At 35.2% G+C, this 24,052-nt stretch overlaps 1 protein-coding gene across 1 annotated transcript in view; it reads left to right on the top strand.

The window, feature by feature from the left end:
* The window catches only part of LOC150098964 (bromodomain adjacent to zinc finger domain protein 2B-like), a 632,705-nt gene that overhangs the window by 310,895 nt on the left and 297,758 nt on the right, over positions 1–24,052 (top strand). Inside the window, exon 16 of the mRNA XM_090405782.1 lies at positions 22,507–22,584. Coding sequence (XP_090261908.1) covers positions 22,507–22,584 — 78 coding nt within the window. The remainder of the gene's footprint in view (positions 1–22,506; positions 22,585–24,052) is intronic.

Raw genomic sequence — 24,052 nt, forward strand, 5'->3', positions numbered from 1 at the left:
TGACAGAATCAATACTGGTGGTAGTTTATTAGCTTGGTGCCTTCGAGGTAGTTTAGGAATTGATGGTTTTCTCCATTAATTCAACGGGAATGCGTTGAATATAGGCCAATTTCCAGGCTGTGGGATAGATACCAGTGAAGTAAGAGTGTGTATGTATAGACGACATAGGATAGAAGTCAGTTCTGGCATACAAACCTTCAGGACTATTGGATGAATGCCATCAGGGCCTGGAGACATTTTTGTGTCTAATTTGGAAAATATCTTTCTGATCTCTTTCTGGCGAAAGGATATAGGAGACATTGTATGTTGGGCGGGGCATTTACCATTTTCATTTATGCATGCGTTAGAGGCAAAGCGTGATGCCAGGAGATTGACTTTTTCTGTGGGTAATGATGCAATAGAGCTATCTGGGTATAATAGGGGGTGGGAATAGTGTTGGGCAAAAGTTACAACCAGTTGTTTTGGCAAGAGACCAAAAGGCTTAGCTTTCATTTGGTCAGCCTACAAGTTTCCTTCTTTTTGTTCTTATAAATTCTGTTTTCTTGCATCTATTTCGAGCTTGAGTAGGCAGTAAAGGAAGGTGGAGTTCTTTATGTGAGCCAGTTACAGTATCCTTGATTTTTCACTGGGAAAGTGGGACTGGACAAAATCAATTTTTAAGGAGAAGAAATTAAAGAGCTCGGAGTGTTTGGTGCCATTAGAGACAGCAAATGCATTTGACTGGTTGGAGAAGGGATATTTTCAATCAAAGAAGGTTAGAGTTTGGCAATTCTAGGTTGGGTACTCTCTGGCAAGGTATTCGCAGATGCTACCCTTGGGTCAAAAGGAGTTAAAGAATGTGTAGTTAGGAAGGTTGAGATGAAAATAGTCCTGAGGGAGGGGGGGGGTGAAATGTGAGTTTCTGCCAAAAAGAGTAGGTGGGGTTTATTAGACTGAAGATGGTAGCAGACACAATTAAGGTTGTCTCTTTCTTTTAAGTTTACACAGTGATCAGCATTCAAATTTATGAATTTAGGGACACTAATTATTAATAAAATAACACTTGATGTTTCAACCTCTGTATTGAGGTCATCATCAGAAGGATACATATGTATAGGGAACCAAGCTCCATGCTCTTGCACTCTATACTGGTAAATTAAATCTACGCTGTTAATTAATCATTTTCTTAGCCTGACCTGTAGCGATAATTAAATAAAATAAAATAAAATAAAAATTGAAAAAATAAATTATGTATATATAAATACAACATTTTTGTTTCAATTATGTATTGCATTTTTTGCCTGTAATTCTCAGTTTACTTCAATTTTAACTTCAATTTTTATTACTGTGTTCTACCTTTAGTGGATACGTGAAGAAGGCTGAAACTAGTTGTATCATTTTCATTAAAACTTCATATTTTATCTCGGTTTAAGTCATTAAATATTTATTCTTTAAAAAAGCTCAGGAATACATATATGTGAAAAGTTTTTTACCTTGGGGTAATATATATATTAAGGATACCAAGTAATTTTATAAACTTGGGTTTTTTACTCCTTCTCCCAAGTAAGCAAAACAGTTAAGTTTGTGCCTGAATGTAGTTCATGTCTAAAGGTAGTGCAACTCATTGTAAAGGTGGGTAAAGATCTGATCACTATTCTTAGTATTTCCCATAATGAAAAATACATCTCACTAAGAGATGTATACTGTTATACATTATGGGTGTGTGTGTGGGGGGGGGGGGATCACTACCCAGACCAATTTCAACCTTTTTTGAGGTCTCCTCAGTGAGTAGCTAGACCCTGAAATACCAAAGTTTTTAGTAATACAGAGCCTTATCAACTTTACCTATACGAGTTGCTACAAGGTGGTTTTACTTTGAATAAGAATAACTTTTTGAATAACTCTGGATGAGATAAAGATGTGAAAAGTTTTTTTACCTTATGGATAATATATATTAAGGATACCAAGTAATTTTATAAACTTGGTTTTTTTACTCCTTCTCCCAAGTAAGCAAAACAGTTAAGTTTGTGCCTGGACGTAGCTACTCACTGATGAGTGAGTAGCTATGTTCAGCTACTCACTCCTTTTTTGAGGTTGAAACCCAGGCCGGTCTAAACCTCAAAAAAGGTTGAAACCGGTCTGGGTAGTGACCCCCCCCACACACACACACACCCATAATGTATAACAGCATACATCTCTTAGTGAGATGTGTTTTACATTATGTGAAATACTAAGAATAGTGATCAGAGCTTTACCCACCTTTACAACGAGTTGCCCTGGTGTTGCACTACCTTCAGATGTGAACTATGTTCAGGCGCTAACTTAACTGTTTTGCTTACTTGGGAGAAGGAGTAAAAAAACCAGGTTTATAAAATTACTTGGTATCCTTAATATATATTATTCCCAAGGTAAAAAACTTTTCACATCTTTAATACAGAGCCTTATCAACAATAAGAAGCTCTCATCCAGAGCCTCTTATTGTTGATAAGGCTCTGTATTACTAAAAAAACCTTGGTATTTCAGGGTCTAGCTACTCACTGAGGAGACTTCAAAAAAGGTTGAAACCGGTCTGGATAGTGATCCCCCCACACACACCCATAATGTATAACAGTATACCTCTTTTAGTGAGATGTGTTTTACATTATGGGAAATACTAAGAATAGTGATCAGAGCTTACCCATCTTTACAACGAGTTGCCCTGGTGTTGCACTACCTTTAGACTTGAACTACGTTCAAGCGCAAACTTAACTGTTTTGCTTACTTGGGAGGAGGAGTAAAAAAACCAAGTTTATAAAATTACTTGGTATCCTTAATATAAATATATATATATATATATATATATATGTGTGTGTGTGTGTGTGTGTGAAAGAATGATCATTAACTCGGTTAACATACATATTTTTCTTAAGAATTGAATGACTAGAACCGAGGTTTAAATAAAAAGGTTTTAATATAAAAACACTACTAGTTTCGGCCTGTAACAGCCTTCATCAGGTGACATTATAAAAGAAAGAAAAAACACTAAACACTGAAGGTTAAAAGACTATGAACAACATAGAGAGTCTCTATAACTAATTAGCATGAAAACGTTGTATTTAAAGCTGTTCTTTCGTTTGTTGCATTGTTGGAAGAGTGCGTGCTTGCAGCATCACGTGAACGCCAGTACATGATTACAGCTGAATGACTATCTGGGAGGTTGTAGCTCGAGTTATTATTTAGATGAACAGGGTTGAAGATGATTTCTCTAGATTCCACGATTTTTCTCTCTAGTTCATCATTGCAACGGAAGATGTTAGTCGATTTTTCCCAGTAGACTTTGTAACTTTGGTTTTCATCATTAGGATTAGCCGAGAAAAGGATATGACTTGATAATGCACTGGCTCGCTGTCTCTTGTAAGTAATGTTCCTCATGTGTTCTTCCATACGCAATTCGACAGATTTGTCTGTCTGCCCAAAATAAGGAATATCACAATCACACAATATTTTATATACACCAGGGTATTTGAATTGATGATGACGAGGTTTTGGGTGGCTTATTAAGAAACGGATCTTTGGAAGTGTAGTGAACAAGGTTCTGATATTGTATTTTCTTAGAACTTTTGCTAATTTATGTGATACTGTACTTACTTCCTGTACTTATGTAAGGAATAGATATATTACCTTTGAATCTATTTGTTTCTTTTGAGTGATGTCTCGGAGGATTAAGAAGGAATTTTTCAATGATTCTCTTGGAATATCCATTAACTTCGAAAGAAGTTTCCAGATGGTTTATTTCTGTAAGAAGTTCATTTGGATCATCCAGAAGAGAACGGGCTCTATGTCCCAAGGTGGAAATTATTCCAAGCTTATGAGGAGGTTAATGATGGGACTGACTATGCAGATATCTGTTGGTATGTGTGGGCTTTCTATATATCGATATTTTGAGTTTACCAGATGAACATGGACTGTTTATCCATAGCCAGTCCATGATCATGGACTGGCTATGGGTATTCCTTTATCCCCTGTACTCGCAAATATTTACTTAGAGGATTTTGAAACCATGGCTATCTCTTCCTTTATTTTAACACCTAAAGTTTGGAAATGCTATGTAGATGATGTCTTCATTATTTGGAGCCATGGACATGAATCCCTTATGGTTTTCCCAGAACATCTCTATAGCCGACATCAAAGTATTAAGTTTACTGCCGAGCTTGAAACGGATAATTCCTTACCTTTTCTTGATGTCAAACTGACTCGCTGTTCTGGTAAATTCAAAATATCGATATATAGAAAGCCCACACATACCAACAGATATCTGCATAGTCAGTCCAATCATTTCCCTCCTCATAAGCTTGGAATAATTTCCACCTTGGGACATAGAGCCCGTTCTCTTCTGGATGACCCAAATGAACTTCTTACAGAAATAAACCATCTGAAAACTTCTTTCGAAGTTAATGGATATTCCAAGAGAATCATTGAAAAATTCCATCTTAATTCTCCTAGACATCACTCAGAAGAAACAAATAGATTCAAAGGCAACATATGTATTCCTTACAGAAGTACAATATCAGAACCTTGTTCACTCCACTTCCAAAGATCCGTTTCTTAATAAGCCACCCAAAACCTTGTCATCATCAACTCATATACCCTGGTGTATATAAAATATTGTGTAATTGTGATATTCCTTATTTTGGGCAGACAGACAAATCTGTCGAATTGCATATGGAAGAACACATGAGGAACATTACTTACAAGAGACAGCGAGCCAGTACATTATCAAGTCATATATCATTTTCTCGGCTAATCCTAATGATGAAAACCAAAGTCATCATCATCAAATTCCTGCCATGTACCCTCAAGGGGTGTACAGGATATTATAGTACTACATGAAAAAATTACATCATTACTAACTTCCTATCTACCATTTTCCTCCAAATCAGTCTGTTACTTGTCAAGACTCCAACATTATCAGATCTTATATTTCTATCATCTAAGGCACTTTGTACTGTATCAATCTACCTATATCTTGGTCTTCCTCTGGGTTGTTTTTCCTGCCAACCTGGCAGAGAACACTTCTTTTGCTAATCTTTTGACTCCCATTCTATTTAAGTGACCATACCACCTGAGATTAGCTCTGCTAACGCATTCCTAGATGCTGACAATGTCAAGTTCTTTCCTAATATCCTTGTTTTTAATATGATATTGCCATTTATGCCATCTGTTCATTCCTCTAATCTTTCTGAGGACTCTCATATCTGCGGTCTCTAGTCTTTGGTCCATAAGTTAAAACTGGTTTGAACACTGTCTTGTATACAGCTAATTTGGTGTTCCGACTAATTTCTCTCTTATTCCATATGAATTTATTCAATTGACTTCATACCATACCAGCTTTGCTGATTCTGTTGTCTATTTCTATATTTAATTTACCATCTTCAGTAAAAATCGTGTCTAAGTAGCTGAAATGTTTTACTTGTTCCACAGGTTCTCCATTCACAACACAGTTGACATTTTCAATAATTCTGCCTATTTTCATTGTCTTTGTCTTTTTATTGCTGACCTTCATACCATATCTATTTCAACAGTTATTCAATTTAGTCATAGAATCTTGCAGACTTGTAAGAGATTTATTTAGAAGTATAACATCATCCGCATAAAGCAAATTGCTGACATTAACATCTCCAATTTTGATATCATGTTTAATACCACTTTCCTTCATAATGTACATCCTTGTCTCACACCAGATTTAACATTAAACCATCTTCCTGTACTTCCTTCAATTCTAACTGTTGACTTACAACTCAAATAAAGACTAAGTATTGCTTGATATAATGCCCCATTGACACCATATAACTGTAGCGTATTGAATAGCTTCTCTCTTGGCACCTTGTCATATGACTTTTCCAAATCGACAAAACTTAAATACAGATCTTTTTTATATTCCCATGCTTTCTCGACTATTTGTCGTAAAGTGAAGATCTGATCCTGACAGCCTCTATTTGGCCTGAATCCAGCTTGTTCTTCACCCAGATTTTCTTCCACAATTCTTCTCAATCGTTTCTCAAGTATACTTGCATAGAGCTTGCCAGGAACACTTAGTAGGGAAGTACCTCTGTAATTCTCACATTCAGTTTTATTTCCCTTTTTATATATGGGTACTATGAGAGCTCTACTCCAATCATCAGGAATTCGTCCCTGTGTCCAGGCTTTCTGAACTATGCAGTGCAGTCACTGTAAGACTTTTATACCACCATACTTCAGCATTTCTAGTCAAATAGCAGGAGTGGATGATATTCGACCAGAAATGCTGAAGTATGGTGCTTTGAAAGTCTTACAGTGACTGCACTGCATAGTTCAGAAAGCCTGGACAGAGGGATGAATTCCCGATGATTGGAGTAGAGCTCTGCTGGCAAAAAACTACTAACATCTTCCGTTGCAATGATGAACTAGAGAGAAAAATCATGGAATCTAGAGAAATCATCTTCAACCCTGTTCATCTAAATAATAACTTGAGCTACAACCTCCCAGATAGTCATTCAGCTGTAATCATGTACTGGTATTCACGTGATGCTGCAAGCACGCACTCTTCCAACAATGCAACAAACGAAAGAACAGCTTTAAATATAACTACAACGTTTTCATGCTAATTAGTTTTAGAGACTCTCTATGTTGTTCATAGTCTTTTAACCTTCAGTGTTTAGTGTTTTTTCTTTTTTTTATAATGTCACCTGATGAAGGCTGTTACAGGCCGAAACTAGTAGTGTTTTTATATTAAAACCTTTTTACTTAAATCTCGGTTCTGGTCATTCAATTCTTCATATATATATATATATATATATATATATATATATATAAAATTACATAAGTAAATAAAAAATTATAATTAATAAACATAGGAAGATGTCCTCTGAGACCTAGATAGAGATCTTTTAATATTAATATGCCATATTTGCAGGGTGTGTCATATGCTTTCTTCATGTCAAATAGCACTGAAACCATGTCTTCATTTCAGGAATGTGTCTCTTATACATGTTTCTAAATGGACAGAATGTCCAGAGTTGAATTTTGTCTATTAATGGTACGTTGTTCATTGGAGAGATGATCATTGCTCTCTAAATATCAGAGTAGTCCAGCACTAACCATTTTCTCCAGTATCTTATAATGACAGCTGGTCAGAGCAATAGGTCTGTAATTGTTTGCTTGGGCAAAAATCCTTTCCTGGTTTTTGGATGGCAGTGACAGTTGACATATGCCAAGAATCCAGAAACTCTTCCTCCATAAATATTCTTTTGTATATTAAAAGAAGATGACAGATATTTTATCATCTCATGGATGCCATCCAGACATGAGATGATAATGTTATACAGCTCTAATCCATTGGAAGAAAAGTTTAACTGCTGTTTTTGGTTGTTGTTCTTCTTTAAATATTAAGAATTCTGAAGGATATGAATTTGCTGCTGAGATATTAGCAAAATTTTCTCCCACTGTCTGCAATGGTTTTACGATCAGCAACAACATATCCATTAAGTTGGAAAAGACCTGCATTTGAATCTTGTAAATGAGAGGAATCTTTATATTGACTTTTTCAATTGAAGGTGAGTTAACCACTCTCATACAGAGGTAGCAGTTTTTCTTCCAGATACTCAGATTTTTCATCCCACATACAGGCAAATCAGTGATGAGAACACATGCAAACTAGACAAAAAAAAATCTGGTAACAGGTTTAAAGGTGGTAACAGGCAGTAGATGGTGCTGAATGGTAGCAGTAGTGTTATTGTGTGTAGTTGGAGAATTTAACTGTAGGAGAGATGGTGAGATGTTTGTAGTGGAGTAGACTAGAGTACCCTCTTGTGATGAGTCCTTAGATGTTTCACATAATAAAAAAAAAAAAGAATTTGGGAAGATATGAAGCTGTTGCTGAGATACTAGCAAAATTTTCTCTAAAGTGTTTGCAATGGCTTTAGGATCAGCAGCAACGACACATCCATTAAATTCCAAGGTGGACATGCAGTGTATTTTATATCTACTTTTCGTTTTCTGGATTTTATCCCACATAGTTTTGCACTGGTTGTGTTGACAACCCAAGATTGTTTTTCACTCTGACATTTCACATGTATGCTCTCTCCCCAGTACATCTAATTGCTGTTAAATTTGATGTGGTAGGGTATCTATGAAATGTACTCTGTGTCTTGATCTTTTTCTCGGCTGCTTGACAGTCTGGTTTCCACCGAGTCTTTGGATGAAATGGAAATCGAGATGATGATGATTTTGGAATTGCGGCTGTTGCTACCTGAACATAATTTGTTACATATACATTATTATATTTAATGATTACATTACATACAACTTCATCACTTCGTTAATAGGTGTTTGCCTGACTGCTTGAGCAATACATTTTGCAACATGGGAAAAAGCACTCTAGTTAGCCTGGCCCATTTTTTAACTTGAACATTCATTTAGGAGAACATGCTTCTTGTAAAGACATGGTACAAATAACAGGCAAATGGTCACTTCCACAGATGTTCTCTTCAATATCCTGCATGAGCAGTGGAAAAACAGCAGCGGAAGCAGACTGTAAGATCAGTTGCAGAACACGAGTAAGTAGGAATGTGGAAGAAGGATTTGCTCAATGATACGACCTCATACATTTGACATTTAATGTATGAGGTCCACACATTAAATGTATGACCTCATACATTTAATGTGTTCATTAAAATCACCCATTCAGCTTGCACAAACTGCTTGTTGTGACACTACTGCTTATGCCTTATATAGTGGTAAAGAGCAGGATAACAAATCTTGCTCTGCAAAGATGTGTCGACTGTCAGAGAGAGATCATCCAGCCTACTTAGAAGTGGAAAGATGAAAAAGAAATACAAAAGATTAAAACTGAATAAAATCTATCATACCTCAGCCCATGTGAAGTATGGGCTGAGGTAGTTGCAATATAAGATTATCAGGTTCCATCTTATTTATCTCTTAATAGGGTCTGGGTTTTAAATATATTTTCTGTGGACAGAAAGAGAAAGTCTTGTGTTTCTGCAGCCAAATTTGATATCATCGATAGTCTACCAAAACCCATGACAGTTCCCTTGTAAATATTTTCCTGTTGTTTGGTGTTGTAGACGTCCAATTTTTGGCTGGTTGAGGGCTTACCTTTGTCAGTTTTATAATTATCCATTGATTTTGGCATGGCCAACATCCATCTTCCTCTGAAAAATTGCTCAGTTCATCATCTGATGTGTCAGGATCATGTAGTAAGTTTAATTACTTTCTGTGGATACTGAAGTATCTATTTTTTTCTGCAGGGGTGTCTGATGGTTTATCTTTAAGTGATATCCTTTCCATAATTACTTAGAATGTGGGTTCTTATTGAATGCGACCAACTGGAGTGAGATCGATCTATAATCTCACTCCAGTTTTTCTGGAGTGAGATCGTAGATCGAGAGTTTGATCTCTACAGAGAAGCACTCACCATCATAAATTTCATATATAGTGAAATTATCAAATCGTGGAATAGATATGAATCAGATTCATTGTTGGCAATTTCTTAACTGCCACCTTCTCAGCATAAGAGGGTCTCAGGACAGTGTATTCGTGGTTAACTTCCATTTATCACCCTGGTATGATAGATTTTATTCTGTTTAAACTTTTGTATTTCTTTTTCATCTTTCCACTCCTGAGTAGGCTGGATGGTCTCTTTCTGACATTTGACACATTTAGCTTTCTTTGCAGAGCAAGATTTGTTATCCTGCTCTTTACTATCATATAAGGCACAAGCAGTTTGTGTATGCCCATATTTCTGACATTAAGCATCTCAGTGGATTAAGGATGCACAGTTTAACAAGACAGTTGAGTTACCCTACTTTTATAGATGTTAGAGACTTGGGTATATCAAAAGTAAGGATGATGTTCCTGGTTGGAATCAGATGGCCATCCCTGTGTATTCAGGATGCACCTTGCTTTGAACATATCTCCTAATCTGGAACATCAAGTCCTGATATCACTTCACCAGAATGAAGCTCCTTGTTTGTTTTGGGAGATCCTTCCAGTTTCACTTTTTGAATAAAGAAGGGTGGCATTTTCCTATTGGCTTTTCACTTGTTGCATGAATGATGAGAAACACTGAACATGAATGATGAGTAACATCATGTCTTCTGTTTCTTACTTGTGTTATCAAATTATGTATCTGTAATGTGCTATAGGTTTGCAAATCAGTTTTTGTGGGCAGGTGCAACATTTAAAAAAAAAAAATCCATATTTATTATGTATTTGTGTCATTGAACATCTCAATATAATCATGTTATTAGTCAGGTGGCCATAACTCTGTTATGACTGAATATCCCACTTATATATCTTATGTCAACTAAGTACCATAGTGCTTCACATTCAGCATTATTTCCAAACTCATGTTATTTCTACATCAATCATCAAGCTCTGTATTAAATACTCTATGATTGTTACCATTGAAAGTATTCAGGCTGTCTGATTAGTACCTTTCAAATATAATAAATTTTAATTAACAAGTATATTAATCATTTTTAGCTCCATGTTTGAATACAGGAGACGCTCGATCATCTTGCTTTCTTTTTTCTCACTTGATTATCTACTATCAGGAGCTGTGTGAATATTTCAGAAAATTCTTAATATTGATATACATTAATAAATTTGTTTTTTGTTTGTAGGAACGAGAAAGAAAAAGGGAGGAAATTTTATATGAGAAGAGAATGAACAAGGAGAAAAGAATGGTAAACATATAATATATTGATATTCATATAATTAATCTCTGAATTATTGTCATGTCTGTTTAAATGTATTAACTACTTAATATGAAAACATGAGGATTCGTGACGATAAAATGAATTGATCTATGCTCTCAGGAATGCTGGGAAGCCTCATTTGCTTGTTACAAAATCTCATTATGTATTTTTGGCGTCTTTAAAAGCAGATCATTCAAGAAGTCTTTGAAAGATTTGCTTTCAAAGAAATCTTTGATAAATAAATAAAAACTGCTTTTTAAAAAGGCTCTGAACACAGAATATTTTATATTTAGAACTTTAACTGACTAACAAGAGCAATATGTCCAGTTTACATGTCTTGTGCCATGATGACAGGCTTGATAGTGGTTCATGTTAATGTTTATAGTGTATTAAAATCAAGTGTTCTATATAAGAAGATTCATTATCTTTTTTGGTCATTAACCTTAAGAGTATATCTTCGTTAGTTGGCATTTCCTCTGGAAAATACAGTGATGGTATTTCATCACCTGGCGAAATACCATCACTCCGGTTTTTGGAGGTTTGTAGTGTCTGTTATCACTTTCCATTTCCTGTTCCCCTTTCTTTCAGTGTATAGTGCAGATGATGGCCTTGCTAGGCATGCAGAACAAACACACTGTTATTATTGAACTGGGGAGCCAATAACTGCTCCATTGAAGAATACAGTAGTGAAGCAGCTTTTTTCAGGTTTGCTGTTGGATAGTACATGGAACTGGTGGAAACTTCCCAATCAACCGAATCTGATGGAAATACATCTGGTGGAAACTTCCCAATCTTCTGCTGCTGCTTCCTCTGCTAGAGCATGCTTGGAGTGAGCCCAAATTAGAAATCTTGGGGGGGGGGGGGGGGGCACTGTCTAAAGCTACACTTGGACCAGAATCTGCTCACTCTCTGTGCTAGTCCCTCATCTTAGCTCCATGCCCCTACTCTTCTGCTCTTGAAGTTTCCTGAACCAACTCTTCCCTGAAGGACAGCCATACAGCTATTAGAATTTTAATTGCACCATCATCAAATTCCTGACATATACCCTCGAGGGGTGTATACAGGATATGATAGTACTACATGAAAAATTTACATCATTACTAACTTCCTATCAACAATTTTCCTCCAAATCAGTCTGTTACTTGTCAAGATTCCAGCATTATCAGATCTTATATTTCTGTCGTCTAAGGCACTTTATACTATATCAATCCACCTATTTCTTGGTCTTCCTCTGGGTCTTTTTCCTGCTAACCTAGCAGAGAAGACTTGTTTTGCTAATCTTTCATTGCCCATTTCTGTTTAAGTGACCATATCACCTGAGATTATCTCTGCTAACGCATTCCTAGATGCTGACAATGTCTTTTCTAATATCCTCGTTTTTAATATGATATTGCCATTAATGCCATCTGTTCACGCCTCTAATCTTTCTCAGGACTCTCATATCTGAGGTCTCTATTCTTTGGTCAAGTGTTTTACTTCTGACCCAGCTCTCAGATCCATAAGTAAAAACTGGTTTGAACACTGTCTTGTATACAGCTAATTTAGTGTTCCGACTAATTTCTTTTCTCTCTTATTCCATATGAATTTATTCATTTGACTTCCTACCATACCAGTTTTGTTGATTCTGTTGTCTATTTCCATATTTAATTTACCATCTTCACTAAAAATCGTGCCTAAGTAGCTGAAATGTTTTACTTGTTCCACAGGTTCTCCATTCACAACACAGTTGACATTTTCAATGATTCTGCCTATTTTCATTGTCTTTGTCTTTTTATTGCTGACCTTCAACGATTCTACCTATTTTCATTGTCTTTGTTTTTTTTATTGCTGACCTTCATACCATATCTATTACAACAGTTATTCAATTTAGTCAGGGAATCTTGCAAACTTGTAGCGGATTTATTTAGAAGTATAACATCGTCCTCATAAAGCAAAGAGCATACATTAACATCTCCAATTCTGATATCGTGTTTAATACCACTTTCCTTCATAATGTGATCCAGATCCATGTGACCCAGCTCTCAGATCCATAAGTAAACACTGGTTTGAACACTGTCTTGTATACAGCTAATTTAGTGTTCCGACTAATTTCTCTCTTATTCCATATGAATTTATTCAATTTACTTCATACCATACTAGCTTGGTTGATTCTGTTGTCTATTTCCATATTTAATTTACCATCTTCACTAAAATCGTGCTTAAGTAGCTGAAATGTTTTACTTGTTCCACAGGTTCTCCATTCACAACACAGTTGACATTTTCAATAATTCTGCCTATTTTCATTTTCTTTGTCTTTTTATTGCTGACCTTCATACCATATCTATTACAACAGCTATTCAATTTAGTCAGAGAATCTTGCAAACTTGTAGCGGATTTATTTAGAAATATAACATCGTCCATATAAAGCAAAGAGCATACGTTAACATCTCCAATTCTGATATCGTGTTTAATACCACTTTCCTTCATAATGTGATCCATATCGATAATGAATAACAGAGGGGATAATGTACATCCTTGTCTCACACCAGATTTAACATTAAACCATCTTCCTGTACTTCTTTCAATTCTAACTGCTGACTTGCAACTCAAATAAAGACTAAGTATTGCTTGATATAATGCCCCATTGACACCATATAACTGCAGCGTATTGAATAGCTTCTCTCTTGGCACCTTCTCATATGCCTTTTGGAGATCGACAAAACTTAAATACATATCTTTGTTATATTCCCATGCTTTATCAACTATTTGTCATAAAGCGAAGATCTGATCCTGACAGCTTCTATTTGGCCTGAATCCGTCTTGTTCTACACCAAACTTTTCTTCCACAATTCTTCTCAGCCGTTTCTCAAGTATACTGTCATAAATCTTGCCAGGAACACTCAGTAGGGAAATACCTCTGTAATTCTCACATTCAGTTTTATTTCCCTTTTTATATATGGGTACTATGAGAGCTCTAATCCAATCATCGACGATTCGTTCCTTTGTCCACACCATACTTCAGCATTTCTGGTCGAATATCATCTACTCCTGCTGCCTTTCCACATTTCAAGCCTTTGATGGCTTTTTCTACTTCAAGTATGGATATGTATTCCTGACTATGCCTGTTGAGTGTTTTTTTGCCACTGTGCTATCATTGCTTGTTTCATTTAGCAATTTTTCGAAGTAATCACTTCATACTTCAAGGATATCTTTTTCTCCTGTTTTCATGTCTCCTTTTACAGCACTCTTTCCTCCATTTCTAAGCCTCTTCAACAACCTCCAGAATATCTTACCACCTTCTTGATATTTATTTTCTATGTTCTTGCCAAAGTCCCCCCACGACTTTTGTTAAGCTGATTTTTAGCTTTCTTACATTTGTCTCTGTATTCTTAGAGAATACAGAGACAAAGCTGACTTATTTGCCAGGAACTTTTGATATGCTTTCTTCTTTTCCTTCTCTGCCTCTTTAACTTCGTACGTCCACCATGGAGTTCTGATTTTTCTATCCTTGCAGACAACCTCACCACATGCCTCTCTGGGTGAATCAATCAGGGTTTTCTTCAAGGCTTGCCACTGAATCTCCAAGGTTTGGTTCCTGTTCTCAAACTCTTTCATTTTTTTTTCAATAAACTTTGTGTATTTTAGTCTACAGTTCACATCTGAGAGCTGCTCAACTTTTATTCACTTTAAAACTTTCTTACATGTTTTTCTTTTCAATATGAAATTCAATTTTAACCTGCTCAAGACTGAATAGTGATCACTTCCAATTTCAAATCCTCTGTACACTCTGGTGTCCTGTACCAGAGAGAAAACATCATTATCAACAATAACATAGTCAATGAGACTTTTCTTATTCCTTGCCTCTTCTCTCCATGTGAATTTTTGCACGTTTTTATTTTGGAACATGGTGTTAATAATAACCAGTACATGTCCTGAACAGAAATCCAACAGGTATTTGCCATTATTATTAGCATTGCTCTTTTCTCCAAATTTTCCCAAAATATTTTTGTATGTCTGACAGTCACTTCCTACTCTGCTATTTAGATTCCAACAAGGACTAGCATTTCCTTTTTCTTTGAGTCAGTAACTTTCTCTAGAGCCTTAAAAAATTCTTCCGCTTCTTCCTTAGTAGATCCTTCTGTGGGACCATAGGCACAAATAAGTCTCATTGTCCAGTTTCCCATTCTCATATTTGGCCACATTACTCTACTTGAGACTGACTGCCATTCAAGAAGATTAGCCTCGTATTTTGTGTTGAATAGTATGGCTACTCCTTCTTTTCCTTGATTGTCATTGCCTGAATATAACATTTTGTATTTATCGCTCAGAAAGATCTCACCAGTTTTTGTCTTTTTTGTTTCAGTCACTCCTATTATGTCGATCTGTTACTTATCTAATTCCTCAGCTAGCTCCATTTCTTTGCCATTCAGGCTTCTTATGTTGATAGTACCGATCTTTAACTCTGATAATGTTGAGTTTGGGTGTATTTTCAGATTTGTTCCAGTAGCTGACTTTTTGCTGTTCGGCATGGTTCCCTGGCGAAAACAAGGGGGGCCTTGTTTAATCGGGCAACGCCGCAGCTGGCATGAAATTTTGTCATGTTGTACCATTATTGATTGCAGATGTAAAAATTCTCCTTTAAAAAATAACAAATTATGAAAATACACCAAAAAATTGTATAAATTATTTTTATGTGACATCTCCGACGCATCCAAAGACTCATCGAGGATGGGCACCTACTCTACAACTCTGTCTCCACCACTCAATCCACCATCTATATGGAACCACATCATCTACACCAGTGTTTCTCAAAGTGTGGTATGCATACCGAAATCGTATGCGAAAGTTTGTTGGGGGGGGGGGGGGGGGGTATGTGGCAAATTTCGGCTATGCATAATTAAAGGAGTCATATTTTTCAACAAACAGTGCAATTGGAGACAATCAGAATATAACGGCACTAACTAATGAATCACATCCCCTCTCCAACAGAAACTGCTCTATAGACCAAACAAAATCATATGTTGCCGGTGGAACATATGGTTTTGCTTGACACCACACCTGTCGTTAACGTGGTAAAACTAAGAAATATATAGTGAATGTGTTTCAGACAGATATTATGGAATTCAATTGAAGAGAATTAGCATTTCAACTCAACTGGTGAAATGCTAATTTGTCTTTGGTTCGCACGATCTTTTGTTAATACCGCACCAATTATATGCAGTTCTTCGCTGCTCTACATATCTCAAGTCTTGTAAATTACTGGTAATTTTGCTTGAAATAATGGGAAAGAAGATTACGCTATTTGGGTAGATGACTTTGAAGATGCACACAAATCAACTGTTCTCGATGCCAAAAGTAGTGATAGCGAGTAGGAGCTTCTTGGTAAGTTGCACCATTTTCAGTTTTTTTTTTTCTGAAAACTTTAGTTTCCGAAAATTCCCGCATGTATCTCGCAAGACGATTTTTTAGCTTTAATTTTGGGAAAAAATTTAGAGTTATATTCGAGTATGTACAGTATTTTTTTTTAGCTTTCAAATTCTTACGTATGGATCATTGGTTAAAGATTGGATTTATAAAACCCCCAAAAGAGAGCAATATAGCAAATATAAGCAGCTGTAAGCAACAAGAAAACGTTTATATTTCATCTGGATCAAATGAAATTGATGAGTGTGTCATCTGACATCTCTAGAGAACAAATTTAAAAATAAATCATATTTTTTGTTTACATTAACATATAAATTCAAATAAAATAGATATTTAATTTTAATTAATATATTTATTAATTTTAATTAATTAATTTATTTGTTAATTAATTAACTAGGGGGTACTTGATAATAATGAAAATTTAAGAAGGATGACGTGGATATCTGAATTTTGAGGAACACTGATCTACACCAACTCCATCTACTGACCACCACTCTAGTATTTCACAGGCAATCACGAACATCTATGCCCACGGCGGGATTCGAAACCACGGGGTAAACACATAGCTTAGGGCTTCTCATCCTAAACTTTCTTACCGGTGTAACCCTGACAGCATATTCTGAGGAGATGTTTCAGTTATAGGTTGAAGAAAAGAGAATTTATATAACACAAACATTTCCAGTGAGTGTCAAGAGCAGGGGTGGGGAACCCCCCCCCCCCTCACCTGCAGGCGAAATTTCACCCACGATTCTATTTCAATTTGCCCCTTTGCTGATGTACTCGCATATACATGTAAATAAAATTTTATAACTTAAATTTATTATAATTAAATTTATTTAAATTTAAATAATTAAATATACAAAATCAAGAATAACTATATTACATAAAATATGATCATTATACGTCTGTCACCCATCAAATCAAGACCAGCCATTAAAATAAAAAGAAATCAGGAGCATTTATCGCAAGAAAAGTTCAGACTTTCTTTGATTGGCTGCTTCCCAATTACCGCATAACATTTTCCCGTGTGTCAACACATTTTGACTTTGTTTTTCTCATGCAGTACTGCAAGTGCCTTGTAATTAGCCAGTTGACAACTTTATTCAATTTATTTTTTTTAATGACAAGTTGTAGTGAAAAGCATAAAAAAAGTGGTGAATGTGCTCTGTTTTGTGAAAAATGGACAGAACTATACTTCTTTATTGAAATTAATGACAAGTGTATTTGTCCTATTTGTAACGAACATGTTGTAGTTTGCAAACAATAATCTTGAACGACATTATTTGAGTAAGCATAAGAAATATGAAAATTTAAAAGGATCAGAACGTTTAGACAAGATAACGACTTTGAAAGAAAATATAATCAAAAGCCAATCTCTTTTTAAAAATCTTATTCAGGAAAGACCATCTGTAACTCAAGCTAGTTATGCATTGTGTGAACAAATTACTAAAAAACTTAAAACCCATAGTGAAGGTGAGTTTGTGAACGATTGCATCCTTACTGCCATCGAGATTTTATGTCCAGAAAAAACTGAGTTTATTTAAAAATATTAGCCTATCGAGAAGAACTGTTTCTGACCATATTAAAGATATCGCTGATGACATCCAAACTTCTTTGAAAGTAGATTCAGCAGAATTTGTGTTTTACTCATTAGCCATCGATGAGACTACTGATCTGTCAAATACTGCACAAATGGCAATATTTATAAGGGGAACTATGAGTAGCCGTCTCATCGAGGGTGGCTAATATTTCTAAGCTTTCACAAAAAAAGCAGTTTCAGCCTTCTCACTAAAAAGTTTTAAGATTAAAGGTAAGCTTCATTAACTTTGATGAAATATTTATTATGCTATTATTGTTTTAATAAAGTTCTCAGTTAAAATAAAATAAATATCATTTTTTAAATAAATTAAATATAGCCTTTGCATGATTGTTAAAATTATGTCTAATCAATTCTAATTAAAAGATACCATAATAGATGAGAATGTTGCACCTTCACGTATTGAGATATATATTGCACTCTACATACACTATATAAGAGTTAAAATTTGCCAGTCGCCTACAGAAGTATTTAAATTAGCAATTTTTGCCCTTGATACTAAAACAGTTCCCCACCAGAGCATGCCAACAATACCAGGCATCCTCAGGAGCCAAACTAAATGCACATAACACAGGACTGAGGTGTGGCAAATACAAAATCCAAACCAATTCTCATATGTCTGGATACTGATCTGCATAGTAAAAAACAAATCTTTGGGAGTTTGCCTCTTTCCTAGGTTAACTGGTATACACTCATTAAACGTTTCAAGATAGATATCTATCAGTTTTTGTCTAAAAGACAAAAACTGCTGAAATCTTTCTAAGCAATAAATTCAAAATGTTATATTCAGGCAATAACAATCATGGAAAAGGAGGAGTAGATACTGTATTCAATACTAAATACAAGACTAATCTTCTTGAATGACAGCAATATCAAGTAAAGTGATGTTGGCAAATATCAGAATGGGGGAACTGGACATGAACATTTGTTTGTGCCTATGGTCCCACAGAAGTTTCCACTAAGGTAGAAGTGGAGGAATTTTTTGACGTTTTAGAGAATGCAACTGACACACTAAGAAGGAAAAGTTGGTCCTTGTTGGAGATCTAAATAGCAAAGTTGGCAATGATTGTCAGACAAGAAATATTTTGGGAAAATTTGGAGAAAAGAGCAAAGCTAATAATAATGACAAATACCTGTTGGATTTCTGCTCAGGACATGGACTGGATATTACTAACACAATTTTCCAACATAAAAATGTGCACAAATTCATAGGCAGGGAATAAGTAAAGTCTCATTTGACTATGTTATTGTTGATATTGATGTTTTCTCACTGGTGCAGGACACTAGAGTGTACGGAGGATTTGAAATTGGAAGTGATCACCATTTAGTCTTGAGCAGGATAAAATTTAATTTCATACTGAAAAGAACATGTAAGAAAACTTTAAAGTGAATAAAAGTTTAGTAGCTGTTAGGTGTGAACTGTAAACTGAAATACACAAACGTTATTCAAGAAAAAATGAAAGAGATTTTGAACAGGATCCAAACCGTGGATATTCAGTGGCAAGCCCTGAAGAAAACATTAATTGATTCAGCCAAAGAGGCATGTGCTGAGGTTGTTTGCTGGAAGGATAAAAAAATCAGAACTCCATGGCATGCACAGGAAGTTAAAGTGGCAGTGAAGGAAATGAAGAAAGCTTATTGAAAGTTCCTGGTGAATAAGTCAGCTTGTGCTCTTAGAGAATACAGAGGCAAATGTAAGAAAGCTAAACAAAAGTCAGTGGAAGACTTTGGTAATGAACATAGAAAATAAATTTCAGGCTTTTAATGGCTTTTTCTACTTCAAGTATGGAACATGTATTCCTGATTGCATGCCTGTTGAGTGTTTTTTATCACTGTTGTTTTTTATCACTGCTTGTTTCATTTAGTAATTTTTCGAAGTACTTACATAATCCTTTACTTATTTGTACATTTCCTTCTCACTGCCCTCCACATTACCAGGCCTATAGCAGTATCCGACTAAATGTTTCATTCTGCCTTGTGAAGCACTCCTCTCCCTTTCTGCTCTCTTGAAAGTTCTTGAAGCACTCCTCTCCCTCCTCTGTATTTCTACATGTCATGCTCTTGCAACCACATCTCTCTTATTTCAACAGTATTTGGGAGAATGAACTCACTCAATGCAACACTTCATTCCCCTTATTTCAGATATATCTGCCTTTCATGAGCGAACATTTCTGGTTCTATAACAAATTTCACCAATACCACTTCTTGAATGCAACTCCTGCATATCTTTACCTGGCCATTCCTCTCTTTGACTTCCAATCTTAGAATCCTCCCTATATCCAAACACTTCCTCCCCACATCATAATAATAATAAGGCTATCATAATTCTTTATCTACTCGTTCACATTTCTCGCACACCGATTTCCCTGTTCTTGTTTTTTCATTCCATTCATTCACAAGCCTGCCTACTCTGCCTTTCCACATATCTCTTACTTCCAGTAACAGTCTCTCTAGCTTACCTACACCAAAAACATTTAAATGCTATCTCTAATTAAGAGATAATTAAGGGATTAAAAGAGCATTCAGCTGACGTGGCCATCTCCTTGACCCGGCTATATAATTCAAGTCTCAGAACAGGGAGAATGCCACAGGAGTGGAAAGAATGTATGGTAGTCCTATTGCATAAGGGTGGTGCAAAGACCGACGTATCCAAATGTTAACTAATCAGTATCTGAGAAATGCTGGTGATGATTTTGGACAAGTTAGCTATTGCTTGCATTCAGAAATGGTTGACAAAAAATCTCTAATTTGCAATGAACAGCATGGGTTTACTAAAGGAATGTCGTGTTTTAGCAGTTGCTCACATTCTATAATAATGTTACCAATTTAGATAAGGGAATGGATAGACTGATACATTTGGATTTTTGTTAAGGCTTTTACCAGCATGGAAGACTTGCATAAATTGGAGAATGGGGATTGAATTATAAACTATTGGCATGGATAAGAGGATGGCTGACAGACAGTTATCAAAAAGTTATATATGGGGGATGTAAATCTGCAAGATTCAAGGTAACCAGTGGTGTGCCTCAGAGATCAGTCTTTGGTCCATTGTTTTTCAATCTGTACATCGATGACATTGGAAAGGATTTGACATGTGGCATACAACTATTTGCATATGATGAAAAGATAGGTTAGGGTGATCAGGAGTGCTGCTGATATTCAGTATACTTGCAGAATGATTTGAATATGCTAGAATTGTGGACATCTGAAAATTGCTTCTTTGAGTGATTGTTATCTTGCATTTTTATGGTAACATTTGGTGGCTTTTGTGGAACATTATGATTTTTTAACCATTCTTTACAGCATATCTCTGGGGTAATCCATTTCTTGTTCATTTTAGTTGTTGTTGTTGTTTGTAGTAATCGTGATAAACTAGCTCTTTGGTACCCTTTTCAGAACAGAGTGATGGTGAGAAGTTGAATGTAAATGTCTACTGTATTGAATTTGTTTGTTTACTGAGAACAATCTATTTTAATATAGCCAGAGAAAGAAAATGTTATCAACATAAGAGAAGCATATTTTTGGCTTAATGTGTGGTATTCTTCAATGAACATCATCTAAAAAAAATTCCATATACATCTAGTCATACATGATATATATATATATAAATATTTATCCCACACACAAGAGGTACAAAAACCTGTAGCACATTGGTTTGTGTGATATAGATACATCCATCCATTCATATATATGGATACCGTTCATAACTAAAAGTTTAACATTTAACATCTAAATTTTATGACTAGTGTATTGTATGAAATAAATAACAGAAATTTAATTGTTAAAATGTGCTTACAAATGAAGACTCTCTTGTATGGTGAGACCTGTGGAGTTTCCATAATTATACAATCCCGTGTATCACAGTAGGAAATTATTTATTGTGCAAATATTTCATATTACATATTGTAAGACATCATGAGCATGAGCAGAGAACAACAGTGAGGAATTTGAATTTATTTAAAAACTATTGGGTTGAAAATTATACTACTGAAAAGTTCTGGGCATATCTCACAATCATTACTATTATAAAGGAAATTTGCAAATAACAAACCATCCCTTTTATCCCTGCAATTTCTCTACAGTTAGAATGAACTTTATGAAAACATGAGTCATACTTGTTCAGTCATTCATGTGCATTTTATAGATTTTGAATGGAATGAGAATGAGTTGTGAATGCTTTTTTGATATAAAATTTTATAAGTTTGTTATTTTTATTTCAAGCATTGTAACTCAAATCTGACTTCTGACCACTTCATTAAAAACTTTCAGTTTCACATCAACCTTTTCCCTTCCTGTCCCATTACATACACACACAAAACATTATATCAAACGGGTTAATTTAAAACTGGTGGCTTTTGTGGAACATTATGAGTTTTCGTATTGTAACTATTCTTTATTGCATGTCTCTGAGGTAATCCATTTCTTGTTCACTAGTGACAATTACTAGTGAACAAGAAATGGATAGTAATGGGGAAAAAGTGGCTTTAGGACATTTATGGTAGCTTTTTAGGCAGAGTGATGGTGAGAAGTTGAATATAAATGTCTACTGACAGACATATTAGATATATTTCATACTGTCACTGTTAGATTAATAATGTCATTTTGAATTTAAAGGAATGTATGTGTGTAAACATTAATGAAACTAACAACTGCTGGGTGGCAGAATTTGATGGCACAACTAAATTTTGTGTGCAAGTGACCAGCACACTCACTATTAAATAACACAATGAAATTAATTAAGTAATCAAAATGTTATTGCTGTGTTACATGTTACTTGCTTTCTTGCTATAGGAACAGAGACGTGTGGAATTGCACATCATAAGAGAAATGAAAAAACCTGTGGAGGATATGCTCTTAAAAGATATCGGTGTAAGTAAATTAGAAAAAAAAAGGGAGGAGGGAGTCTTGTAACGATAAGTAATGCATCTGTACACCTGTTAAACATTATTATTACTGTTTCAAACTCGAATTACGTTGTCGGTAGCTGAACATTTTTATATTCAGCTCCATTGCATGGAAAATTGTTTGCTTCAAATTCCTGCATGAATTGTATAACTAGTGTAGAAACTAATATGTTATGTCATTACATGTGTTTAGTTATGTAATGACATAACATGAGTATTTTTTTAAGAAATAACAAGCATTCTGAAAAAAAAACTACTCTATTCTTAGGTAGCATAGTTCATTGTGAAAGTGTCCTAACCTCAGCCTCCAAAGTATCTGAAAATATTTTCAATGTTTTTCTATCCATCATTGAGTTCCCCATTCATAAATAAAATTTACAAAATAAACTTGTAAACCATGCAAAAACTAACAGGTATTGTATGAAGAATTTTTAGTAACCCTCATTATATCCTGTATCATAAAACAATTTTTAAACTACAATAGCTTAAAACCATATAACTGGAGGAGACTTGACTTAGCCCAAAAATGATACAGAAACCAACTGGCTTATGATTCAGCATTCATTCTTTATCCACTTGTTGTATATGTATGCAAAGTGAATGTTTATATCCCATATGAGCTATAATAAATATATATGTTACAATGGTATATCATTGATATTATACTGGAATTATACAAGACCATCCTACAGTTTTGTCATGTAACCATGGCAAACAGTTGACCCAGACCAAACTTAAAGTCAGCACATAAGAAGCATCAATGGAATAGAATAGCTATCAGAGAAATTGCAAAGATCATATTTAGCATAAGTGGTGTTATTAAGACTAAGAAGACAGGGCAGGTTGAGATCCTTCTAGGTAATGAATATGAGGTGCTATTCTCAGGCACCTCGTTATAGGAACGAGGGAAAGGAGAGAGTAGTGATTTTATTCATCATTATACATGAAAAAAAAAAAGTCTTTAATGGGAGTCAGTTTGAAATGAAGTAATGCAGGTAAATTTCAAGATGAGAAATCATATAATAAGACTACTTTGTGTCTGATGGAAGATTCTAGTACCAAAGAAGTGGAATTTCTCGATCAGAGATTGCAACTATTATTTGGAGGAAAACATGGTTTTGTCAAAGGCTGGTCTTGTTTCAGCAATCTGCTCACATTCTATAATCTTACAACAGAGTTACGCAGAGGGAATTGATGCTTCTGGATTTTGCTGATAATGCCAAGTCATTTGACTGGATTCCACATAATAGACTTCCTGTTTAGTATACAAACTGAAAGGGGTCAGTCTACAAAATAGGTTTGTGACTGACTGACCAGTATCTGTAAGTGATGTATGTCTACGAGAAGAGTGTCCAGTGGAGTAACTCGGAGTTATCTTTTTAAGCCATTGTTGTTTAACATATATTATTAATATTGGAGATAGTCTAGTCAGC

Source organism: Typopeltis vanoorti, chromosome 15 (genome assembly GCF_054136105.1).
Source record: "Typopeltis vanoorti isolate ZY-2024b chromosome 15, IOZ_Tvanoo_1.0, whole genome shotgun sequence".
Classification (NCBI taxonomy): Eukaryota; Metazoa; Arthropoda; class Arachnida; order Uropygi; family Thelyphonidae; genus Typopeltis; species Typopeltis vanoorti.